At 40.8% G+C, this 12,587-nt stretch overlaps 1 protein-coding gene across 1 annotated transcript in view; it reads right to left on the reverse strand.

The window, feature by feature from the left end:
• Positions 1 to 256: 256 nt before the first annotated feature.
• Positions 257 to 12,587, reverse strand: part of Epdr1 (ependymin related 1) — a 31,807-nt gene continuing 19,476 nt past the window's right edge. The window contains exons 2-3 of the mRNA XM_048460876.3: positions 2,995 to 3,203; positions 257 to 1,877 (exon numbers count right to left, since the gene is read on the reverse strand). Coding sequence (XP_048316833.3) covers positions 1,681 to 1,877; positions 2,995 to 3,203 — 406 coding nt within the window. The 3' untranslated portion in view covers positions 257 to 1,680. The remainder of the gene's footprint in view (positions 1,878 to 2,994; positions 3,204 to 12,587) is intronic.

The raw sequence follows: 12,587 nt of genomic DNA on the forward strand, positions 1-12,587 counted from the left end.
TAGTAGGTGAAAATACTCTTCCCAAAACCAAGGATGGCAAGAACCCAGATCTCAAGATAGCTGAGGAGATGGATACCAATGTTAGTTGTAAGAACTACACTCTCACATTAGCGGGGATCCTGATCTGCGGTGAAGACGGAAGAAGAAAAACAGATCAAGACTGGCTTTGAAACTTCCTTCTGAGCCAGGCAACTGAAAACTGTACGTTAGAGAAGATGAGGCTTAGTGCACTCTGAAGAGAGGATAACCAATCTGGTTTTCATTATGGGAAGTGTTTTATTCACTAATTACAGAAGAGTTTTAACTTCCTTATAATTGAGTTCATCCATATTTATTACAGAAACAAATGAATGAAAGAACAATTTGTTAGATGTCATTAACCTTGTTTAAGTGTATAATAAATTACAATGTAGGTTGTTTTCAGCATAAAGCAAGCATCACACATTTCTCTTGATAACTAAAGATAATACATGGCCAAATAAAACACAGATATAGAAGAATCTAGAATAGTAAGTCTTCCTAGCAATCAGAAAACCCAACCCTGCTTAATAGATGAGGAAACTGAACACCAACGGTTGGTGAGCTCCTCTACAAACGTTGAGGGCACTGACTATGTGCCAGGCACTTGCTTGGTGCTGGAAATATTAAAGTAAACAGAAAGAACATGGTACCCGTACTCAGGGAGCTCTTAGCCAGGATAGTGGAGAGCTTAATGAGAATTGTGAGCAAGGCATGCCAAACTGCAAGATGCAATGAATGCAGGCATGGGAGCAGCTTGTACAGGTCACATGGGAGCTGACCTTAGATGCATGAGCAGAGGTTATGCTGACACAGCTTTAGTGTAAGAGTCAAGGCAAGAACAGGCATAGTGCATTTAATACTTAAAGGAGTTAAGCGTAAAAGAGAATTCTAGTCCTGACTTAGGGGGTCTCCCAGCTCAGTGCTGTTTTAGGAGCCTGTCTCCCGTAAGAAAATATATGAAGGTTCACCTCACTAATCAGTACTCTAGCAAGGCAACACACACGGCTCTCACTTCATCTCACATGGGAATACTAAGATTGCCTAAGCCTCCTGCTTAAAACTTGCTTTTCCTTTCAGAGCAACCATTACTCCCTATTACAAATTTCTGCTTCCTTGCAGAGCATCTACATTCATTGGGTCATGCCACAAAATTCAAGTCTGGAAGGAATCTTAAAGGATCATTTTGCAGTAGCCAAAGGTAGGGGTGGGGTCAGCGGGAACTGTTGCCATCCTGATGCAAGCAAGGGACTTCCTTTGTAAGGAGAGAACTGATCTAAATCATTCTATACTTTGCTATCACCTTCAGTTCTTTGTGGCAGTAACAAATCATTCATCCCTGCAGAGGCAAACTCTGTGTACCTACTCTCATCCCTTCCTTCTCTACTGCATGTACTACATACACACCTGCACAGAGAAAGGGTGGCCCCAGATGGCACTAGAAGTGTACCAACTGTCGCTGCCAGGCAGTGGAGGCTAACATGAGTTCTCCACTGAAAATGGAGTTGAGCAGTTGGCATCAGATGTACAAGAAACCCCATATCAGTGTTTATCCTCCTAAAATGATCTATTTCTATTGAAGAGTTGCATCCAAAGCAGTCTCTAATCCATTTCCAGACAGATTCACTAAGGTCCGAGATGGTCGCTTCTGTCCCAGCAGCTTCACCAGGAGCAGTCCTCGCTCATCTTCTCTGGCTGTGCTGTCTGGCACGTCTTCGGTGGGGTGAACACAGAGGGGTCCTTAATTCCTAGCTGTACATCAAAAAACCGAGTTGACAGGACGACCGTGTAATTCCTGATGAAAGTCTCCTGGACTGGGTAACAATCCTTGGCTGTATACACGCCGATCCAGGTTTCATCTAAAGAGGAAAAAAGTTGGCCTTTTCAGAGAGAGGATAGGCAAAATTCCTGTGCGTTTCTATTTGTGATAAAACACAACTGACATAGAACGCACCTTTTAACTTTGTAAGGATGCATTTTGGAGGAATCCACGCTGTTTTACAATTATCACCGCTTACTTTGCAACTTTCCCAAACTGAAAACTCTTACTTGTTCAATGGTTTCCCATCTTCCTCTCCCCCAATCCCTTTCAACCAGCATGTTACTGACTGACTGATACTGATTTGGGTACTTCATGTACACAGTATTTGGGTACTTCATGTACACAGTCACATTTGTGACTGGCTTATTTCCCTTAACATAATATCCTTAAAATTTATTCATTTATTACACATGCCAGAATTCATATCCTTTCCTTCCAAAGGATGAACACTAGTCTACCAAAGACATGCATCACATTTTGTTTATCCACTTATCTGCTGATGGTATCTGGGTTGTTTCCAACAGTTTGATGCTAGGAATGAACCTACTATAAACAGAGCTGTACAAATAACTGTTTGAGTCTTTGTAATCATTCTTTTGACTCAATCTTCGGAGTTGGATGCTCTGGACCATATGGCAATGTGGTTGATGTTTTGGTTAAATTCCATACTATTTCTCACAGACTGAATGTCTACTCTTCGTGTTTTAAAACAACTTCAGAATTAAAAGGAATCACTTTGTCTTAAGGCAGGCCTGTTTGTATGTAGACTAATGGAGCAAGTCTGGATATTGCGGCTTTAGGAAGGGATGGTGGGGAAGGAAATGTTGGTATCGAATTCAGGAGTATTCTTGGAAAAAAATCCCTTCAGGTCACAGTCGTCATGGAGATCACGAAAAGTCTACAGCAAAGGGTGAGGCCAAATGTTTCAAAGTGCCAGAGACATGAAAGTAACGCTGGAAGATAGAGATGTCTCAAGAACCCTCTAAGAAAGCAGTTATACATAGTTGTAAAACACACAAGGGGACTTACCTGGGCTTTAAAACTCATCTAAGTATGCAAGTTCCCAAACAACTACCTTGCTGAAGTAGTATCAGAAGATACTACTCCCCCAACATACACCCTAAAATGAAATACATGAATTCTTCCATCCTTACAGGATCTGGCTGTCTTTCTGTCAGACCACTCCTGGACTGTGATCTGCTCCTGTGGCCCCCCAATGGAGTACTGATCTTCAAAAGTAGAATTCTGGGGAATGTCGAGAGGGTCCCAGGGTTCTGTCAAGGAGATCTTTGCACACTGTTTGGTGGCTTGTTCAATCTGAAACATCACTCCATCCTTATAGAGCAAAATGTATTCAAATAATCTGAAATGTGGATTAAAAGAGAAACAGTTAAGGGCTTTTATGTTAAAACCATCATGGCTTCCATCAGCACAGATCCCAAAGGCTTGTGATACAAATTATTATATAAATTGCTTTAAAATTATTGCAAATCATTTGTTCTCTAAAACTTCATTCACATCAAACAACCAACTGTGGAAAAAAAAACTTAGAAGTTAAACTTGACAGTTGATGAGGTGAATTCTTGTCAGTGAACAATTGCATGCTTAGTTGTTCACTAGGCTTAGGCTACCCCAGGCTTAGGCTACCAACACGAGGAGGACATGTGGGTTTCACAGCTGCTTATGAGAATTTGTTTAGTCGGACAAAGAATGACTTCCTTTGTTTGGGATCCTGGAGCATTATATCAAGAAATTAAAGAAATATCCAATAAGACAGCACTCGCTGCAGATGAGTAGACCAAGCACCTACACTCACTGCCCAGAAAACCTTCACAGTTATTTGTTCTGCTGACAGAAGGCACTCTGTGTAGCCTGAGGAGCCTGGTGCAGTAAGGACAAAGGTCATGGAACCCCTATAGTAAAGAACTCATAAAGCAAGCTTGCCTACCTGCTTTCTATCTCCTCCAGTGACTTCATGCACTGAAGGTGCATGGCGCGAGGAAGGTGTCCTGAGCCTTATCCCGCCTTACATCTATATCTGAGCCAGAAGTCTCTAGGTATGCTGTGTTGTATCTCTTAAAGCTAAGCAGTTTTGATACTTTGTAAAGCCGCTGGGCCATGGTCAGTTCAAAACTCAGGACACTAGTGCTGCTTGAGCAGAATGGGACATGGAACAGGGCATTACAGAATGTATTTAAAAAGTGAAAGGAAACTGCCAGCTATGGTAGAAGACCCTCCTGCCATGGGTTCAATCCCAGAGCCACAAGGAAAATGGGTGGCCAACCAATGATCTCTACTGAATGAGCCTTAGGCTGTAGCATGAAGGCTGGCTTGTTGGGGTATCTATCCCACCCAGTACGCCACAGTCGGCAAGCCCCAAAGAAAATTACACACAGGACTCCATAAGATTATAAACTGATTGGCCCTTAGCTCTGGCTACTTATTAGCTCTTATAACACATATCATCCCATTATCCTTATCCGCATTAGCCACATGGCTCAGTACCTTTTCTAGCTGTCAGCTCACATGTAGCTTCTTCGGTGATCCGGGCAGGAATGGCGGAGGGAGCTTCCTGCTTCCCAAAATACTCCCAGTCTCTTTGCTCCACCTCTACTTTCTGTCTGCTTTCCCGCCTATACTGCCTGCCTGCCTGGCCAATCAGTGTTTTATAAAAACGTGATTGACAGAATACAGACAATTCTCCCACATCATTGCTTTAAATGGAGCCAATCTCTTATGATATGCATGTAGGGTCCACATAGAATGGTCAGCGTTTTGCAGTGTGGGGTTGGAATACCAATACTATCTCACATTCACTTAAGTCTCCAACACAATAGAACCTAAACATTCATTGGCTAAACTTAGAAATGGCAACAACAGATTTGAGAACACAGTCCAGGACTAAACACAAGAGCCTCTGCCCATAAGCCAATCATAATCTATGGTGTGTACCCTTAGAGACATACAGCTGAATCATTTCCCCCCACTGCTAGCTTCGTTCTATGTTTTCCAAGGCCTGTAGTGTGCAAACAGTGATAACTCTTTCCCGAAGGGCTCATTACCATGTGTATGGTGATGTGTCCTTAAGACCACTGACATCAACCCCCAAACCCACCCTAGCATTCATATTTCCCATAAGGACCTTGCCACCCACGCCAGGGCTTACCAGTCTACCTGAGAATATTTACCTTGTGTGCCATAACCAGACTTTCCCGGTTGTGTAGTATTGGGACTGAATTCCTACTGGTCAGATTCTCTGAGTACCTGAACTGTCATGTGAACTCAGAAGCTATGGAGGTAATTTCCACCATGTGAGACAAATAAGACTGAAGAACAGTGCAGCAAAAAGAAAGAACTAGGAGGTTGGCTGGGGTTCTAACAGTTGCATTATTTATTTTCTGGAGTGTTCAGAGATGCCCCTGGAGGATTATGATAACCTTCCTTTGTGCTTATAAAGCTTCATTTTTTTGGCCTGTGATTTTGTGCTGCCCATGACCAGTGCACATTTCTGATAGAGTCAAAAAAAAAAAATGGGAGCTCCATACAGAGTCCCCAATAAGAGCTATGTTTAATCAGCTGTCAGTTGCACGGTGAAGGTCTGAGTCAACACCTTGTGAGAAAAAAATGGTCACTTTGGCTCACAGCTCCAGATATATCAGTCCAGTCAGTATACCGCTGCTCTGGGATCTGTGACGAAGCAGGAATCACAGTGGGAGCATGTGGCTCAGCAACTCAAAGTTTAGAACAAGGACCACTTCTACAGACTCGTGGCAAATGGTCTCTCCATGGAACATCTACAAAGAACACCCCCAGAGTCTACAGTCGCCTGACAGCATCTCTTTTCTGGATTTCCTGGACAGCTCCCTTGAGCATCATTAAATTTGTGCCTCTAGTTTCTGTCACCCTCACACATGACATTGTGTCTAAGTTTCGATGAGAGTTTGGCTCAAGAGATTAGGAAGGAACACATGAGTGCTGAGGCGTGTGCTTCTAGCATTAAAACATCAGAAAACAAGCGATCCAGTTTCACTGTTCAGTTGCCGACTTTGATCACCAAGATAGGCGATAAGACAGATGTCTCCATGAGAAATTAGCCATCAATGTTGGATTATATTTTGTGATGCTAAGAATGTCCTTATCCAGTGTTGGTTTTTAAATTTTATTGCCCATTAGGTGCTTTAACCAATTTTAGAAGAGTTTATCTTATTTATTGCTCAGGTGCAGCATGCATGTGTGCATGTATGTGTGGTATGTGTGTGTGAGATGTCTCACATGCACACACAGAGGGAGGGAGGGAGAGAGACAGAGACACAGAGAGAGAGAGAGAGGAAGGGAGAAAGAGGGCTAGCTAGGTAGTTTGTACGTACAAATTCATGTTCCTATAGAGGTCAGAGGACAACTTGCTGAAGCTGGCACTCTGTGAGAAGTTTCCAGTGAGAAAAAGCAAGGGATCAGGCTTGGTAGTAAATAAATGCCTTTAGCTGTTGTAATACCTTGGTACCCTTCACCTAGAAATTTTGGGTAAAAATCATTTCCTAGATCAATTATTTTGTGAGAAGTTGGTATAATAAGACCAAGGGCAGAATAAATGACAGATGCCTATGCTGTCTAATCCCTGCAGGATAACACTACTCTCAAGGCTCCGTGTGTTAGGTGTATCAAGCACCATCTCCAGCTCAGCCACTAAGAAGTCCTTCCAGGCAGTGTCTGCTCACACTGACCCCGTTGACCTTCGAACGCTTGATGACGTTCTGAGATAGCAGGTATCCCAGGCTGGCTGTGGAAATTCTGGTCAGACTTGATGCGAAGCAACCTAGAATTCAGCGTGAGGCAACAGACATCATTGCTGGCATGGCCTTTCAGCTATCAGAGCTTCTTATGCTGACAAATACATATCATAAATATGTATTGCTATTTCCAGTTGAAACTTAATATTGTAGATTTTCATTACCGCTTTTACATTTATCTTTTCCATTAAAAATCACGTTTCCAGAATTATTAACAAATCGATGTATGTGCTTTAAACTATAATCAAACTATTATAAAAACAAAAATGTGGAACAGAGTTGGAATTGTCATTACAGAAATTTTGTCCTTAGACTGGAGTTTTGGGGGCCTTGAAATCAATACTGTGCTAAAATGTTCAGGCAGAATAAGTCGACTCCCTGTGTGGTTATGCTTCCAGATTAATAATCGTTAGCTTCCTTTGTTTCAGCTTCTTCTAAATTTAGGGACTCTATACTCCTCTCTTTTGGTTTAATTTTCCTATTTAAACATGATAAAATGTCATGTTTTGAAACTCAAACTGCTCTAGAGAAGCCTTCTGAGGGAATCTCTCTTCTATTCCAATCGCTCTCCTTCACATCCCTACGGATAACACTTTTCATCAGCGTCCATCTTATTTTCTGTTTCTTTCCCATTCTTACACAGACCAAAGCACGACTTGGCTCTCTGCTGTTTGGGAGATGCAACGTCATCTGAAACAGAACACCCGGGTCAGAAGGTAAGAGACCACGAGTGGTTATTTTAAACATTACCAGATTTCTCTCCTGAGTGCCTGCTTCCTTTACAGTCTTGCCAAAAGAGGACGCTGCCAAACTTGTATTTGTGCCCATCTGATAAGTCAGGGAATCAGAATCCCAAGGCTATTTTTTAGACCTTAAAAATGTAGAATGTCCTGACAAAAGATGACACAAACCTAAAGGATAACGCTTCAGAAAACTTACACAGTGCATAGTCTAGGAGCTCAGACCCAGATCAGGGCAACACAGCTCAGAAGTCAGGTTCCTCCTCATCCCAGGCTCTGCCCTTCTGAGGAGCGGGATGCTTTTCACTCACACAGAGCAGCTGCACAAACTTACACCTGTCAAAACATCGCCCTTTGTTTTCTCGTGAAAAACAAGTCTGCTATCAAGTTTGAGGACTTTTTATCTGCTGTTTTCTGTCTGTCTGTCTGTTTATTACTTTACCTTTTATTCCTAAATTATAGATATTCTTGGCTATCATTTTACAATGGAAAGAATTTTTACAATTTAAGTAAGATTTCTTTGATTGTTTCTGAATTTTTTTCACTCCTAAAAAACTATCCCTGACCTCATGTTTATGAAGCGATGACTCCATGCTCTGTTTTTATATTTATAACTTTAAACCAAAGTGCAGTTTATATTTATATATGGTGTAATATCTAAAAACTAAGCTTATTATGTTACAGTTGCTCCAACAGCATCATTGAACAGTCTATCTTTCCTTGGCGATGGGAGGTGGACCACCACGTACTCAGTCTCCAGCTGTACCTGGATCTACTTCAGGGTTTTCCCTTTTAGCCTGCTGGATTGCACGTCTGTTCACCAGAACCACATTGGTTTATTTAGGAAACTCAAAGTAGGCATCAGCTATTGCTTTCTTCTTTGTCAGAGTTTTGATGGATATGTGGGATCTAACACTTTTCCAAATGAGGTGAGAATGAACTGTTTAGCTCGAATCAACTAAGCCTCAGCTGCTGGCATTTTTATCTTGCTTGACTTAAACATACAGATTGTTGTTAAAAGAATAATACCTTATCATGTAAATTTATCCTATCCTTTCCAAATATATATGCCCACTTTTTATATTTATGATTTAGTAATTTAAAAAATTTTCCCTAACAAGTCATTCATTTTTCTTTTAATTCCTTTTTATCTGTTGCTAAAATAAATGGAACTTTCCCTTGCCTGTTATTTTATAGCAAGTCATTGTATATATATCCATATATATATGGATTACAGGTTTTTTGCTTGTTTCGGATAGAGTTTCTCTGTGTATCAGCTCTGGCTATCCTAGAACTTGCTCTGTAGACCATCCTGGCCTCGAACTCACAGATATCCACCTGATTCTGCCTCCTGAGTCATGGACAACCACCATACAGCTAAAATTATAGGTTTTTATTGTTAAATTTATACTTAACCATCTTACTGAATTCTCTTATTGCTTAAATTCAGTTTTAGTTTTTATTTTCCAAGCTGAGTACAAGAATTTCTTTGAAAAATATGTCTCTTTCCTAACTCTCATCCTCTAAGCATTTTCTCTGACTATGCTGTCTATAAAACCAACATTATTAAGCAGAGTAGAAGTGATGGGTGTCTTTCCTTGTCCTTAGCTAAGTGGGAGAAAGACTACGACCCCAATACTAAAATACATGGGTTTTATTTGTCATGATAAGAAACTGTCATTATTTCCTACAAAATACTTTCTACCAATCATGTTTATTGAATTTGATCAACTGCTTTTCCATCAGACTGAGAATATTTTCATATGTATCTTGTCTTAAATGTTTTTTTCAAGAAAAAGAAACTATTATTGCATCCCCATGATAAATGTCTCTTGATTATGTTATATTTTTAATGTACTATTGGACTCTATTAGCTAGTTAGGAATTTTGATAAACAGTAATTATATATATATATATGTGGGAAATTGCAACACTTTTAATAGATTCCCATTTATCTTGTATATAATCCATGAACTGGTTCTTAATTCACTGTCATTTAAATGATTCCCATAGTTCTGTTGATATCAATGGTGCTAACTACACTTTGGAGGTTGTAATTTGCTTTGCCTTCTGTTTTAAAACCTCTAATGGGAATACAGAAGGATTGCTGAATCATAAAAATCATCCTTTTTATAAAACGTTACTGCTTCTCCCAAATGGGTCTTAGAGTTTCGAATTGGATGTAGAGGCTTACACATATCTCTGCACCCAAGTATGTACTAGAAGGTTATCATATCAAGAGGAGGGAGAAAACTCGCTAATGTTTTCCTTTGGTGTAAAGTTGTTGAACAAAGTGAAAGGCCTTGCAGAAAGCTGAGGCATGGAGCTTGGCTGTCTGGTTACAGTTTTAGTCTCCTCATTTCTAATATCTGAGTGTTGCAAAAATTTGAATCTCAGCGTGCTTTAATGAAGATTATGGAAACAATGGACATTCAATGGTTGTACAAGTGTCAGCCATCATTATTCTGATTAAAAAATAATGGATTTGTGTATACTGCCACTAGATAATATCCAACAAAGAAATCATTCTAATAACATGCACAGGTAAATAACTTACAATGTGGCATTGGGTGTTAATTGGTGTGGGTGGGATTGAGGGCTGGAGGAACAATTCTTGACTGCTTTGGCAAATATCTTCATAAGAGGTACAGCAGGCATTTCTGCCCCTTCCTCTCATCTTTTCTCAAACTGGAAGCAGAGGGAATCGTATAATTTATTCTTTGTTGCCTTTTGGGCTCTGGCCAAAGACCTTAGGGAAAACCTATAAAGAAAGGAATACTGACGCTTTCTCTCAGAAAGAAAGAGAGTGCCTGTCAAATTCTGCTTTATGTACTTCTTGTCTTTGAGTGTAGTCGGATGCAGACATGGGGCATGAAAGTCAGCGTGCCAGCTGGCAACTCTGAGACAACATTCTGGAAAGGGCCTAGCAACAGACAGGAAAGCTTAGGGTTTAGAAGAAGTTTTTACGAGAAACTTAGGAACATGTGTCACAAATACAACCCAAGGGTTCTTAACTGCAAATCTCTCCCGGTGTCAGCTTTTCTGACGTCAGTTGATGATCACTACTGAGGCAGTTAATAACCCCACATCACAAACACTGTATATGGACCCTTCTGAAAGCTGCATGAGCGTCTTCCCTTGCAGAATGAGCAAGGTTCAAGTACTTGGCGAGTCTTAGAATCTAAAATATTGAGGTCTAGCCTGAGAGCGAGCTGACATAAGTAGCCACTACTTGAAGAGTTAAAAAGAAAATTATTCTCTGGCTTGAACTGGGGTCCTCAGGAGAAAGGGAAGTGACCTGAGGTGGAGCCTACAGATCGACAGATTCAGCTGGCTTACTGTCACTAGCAATTTTATCTTTATCGATGTATTAAAGTATGTATGTTTCTGTATCTGCTCCCATCAGCTGCTGGAGGAAGCCTCTCTCATGAGGACTGGGCTAGGCACTGATCTTATGAATGGAGCAGAATATCATTAGGAATCATTTCGCTGACTTTTTTGTCAGTGTGTTTGGTTCTACCCTAGGTATCTGAGCATCCCACTTCTGGATCCTGGCCCTTTAGACAGTGTCGGCATGGGCTCCTTCTTGTGGGGTGGGCCTCAGGTGAGATCAGTTGGGCACTCCCACCAGATCTGAGTCACCAGCACATTTTGCAGGCAGGGCAGGTTGTGGGTCACAGATTTTGTGGCTGGGTTGGTGTTCCAGTACCATCACTGGAGGTCTAGCCTGGTCACAGAAGTCTGGTTCAGGTTCCTTTTTCTCCATTAGGAGTCCTTGCTAAGGTCAATCTCCTAAGTTCTAGGATGCTTCCACTGCACTAGGTTTCCACATTGCCTCCTAAATGCCCACCTATTTTATTTAACTCTTCCTGTACTATCTTGCTCATACTTCCCTCCCCCACCTAATACTTCCTGTTCTCATGTCCCCTGTCCCAGGTTCAGCCACAAAAACCTATTCCATTTTCCCTTCCCAGGAATATATATACATCCTACCTAAACCTCTTCTCTTCATCTAACTTCTCTGGATCCACAGTCGAACATTCGGTGGCACGAACGGATCCTTACAGAAGATGGAGAGGATGGATTATAGAAGTCAGAGGTTTTACAAGAAGATGGCCCATAGAGTCAGCGAAGGAGGGCTCATAGGGGCACAGAGACTAAAGTGACAACCACAGAGCCTGAATGGGTCTGCACTAGGTACTGTTGTGGATATTTTCACACTGTGTGAAGATCTATAGCTGTGATTGTTCCAATAAAGAGTTGTACGGCCAATAACTAGGCAGGAGGTATAGTTCAGATGTACAGGTAGAGAGAGAGGAGGAGAAATCTAAGCTTGCAAGAGAGACACTAGGATGCATGGAAAAGACAGGGTAGGCAGTACATGACAGAATTCATTAATGAATAGAAATGGGTTAGTTTAAGGTTTTAGAGCTAGTTTTAAACAAGCCTTAGCTAAGGTTAAACTTGCATAATTAATAATGTCTCCATGTTTCTATTTGTGAGCTGGTGGCCCAAAGAAAATTCCAACTACATATGGCGTCCAATGTGAAGACTTGAATATCCAAACATAGAGTCTGAGAAAGCTAAGAGAAATAATGGACAAGGAACCAGGTTTGAATTTGTAGTTCTGCAGTCTCTGAGGCAGGCCAGTGCTCAGTAGCACACAGAGATACAGCTCTTAGGCACTGCCTGCATGCTAGAGAGAGCACCATGCTCCAGTACCATGTGCTAAGCTAAGTTGTGGGGAGAGTTACACGACAGTCTAAGATTTGTCTCCCACCTTCAGAAAATGCCACAAATGCAAGGGTGAAGATGCATCAAAATACAGTCCAGATGCAGAAAACCTCTTAAAAGAACAGTATGTTTAAAAATGTGTTTAGATGTTGTAAAAAAGGAGGGAAAAGTGGGCACAGACAGTCATAGAAAAATATTTTTAAAATAATAAAATAAAGTATTTAAAGAGAGTAAAATAATATTAAAAAGCCATGAAAAGTTGGGAAATATAGAGAAAGTATAAATCCTGTATTATGTTTTAATGACTTTGAAATTTTTAAATGTTAATGTACAAAAATAACAATAGCTGCTGAGAGACATTGAATTATGGAAACTGCCAAATTAAACCAGCCTATATTTTAAAAATATCTTGACTTGAAGTTGGATAATGTGTTGTTTGGGGGGAGAGGTTATTCCTTTATTTCCACAGGAAACAAAAAGTTATGG

The sequence above is a fragment of the Myodes glareolus genome, chromosome 14 (genome assembly GCF_982192425.1).
Source record: "Myodes glareolus chromosome 14, mMyoGla1.1, whole genome shotgun sequence".
NCBI lineage: Eukaryota > Metazoa > Chordata > Mammalia > Rodentia > Cricetidae > Myodes > Myodes glareolus.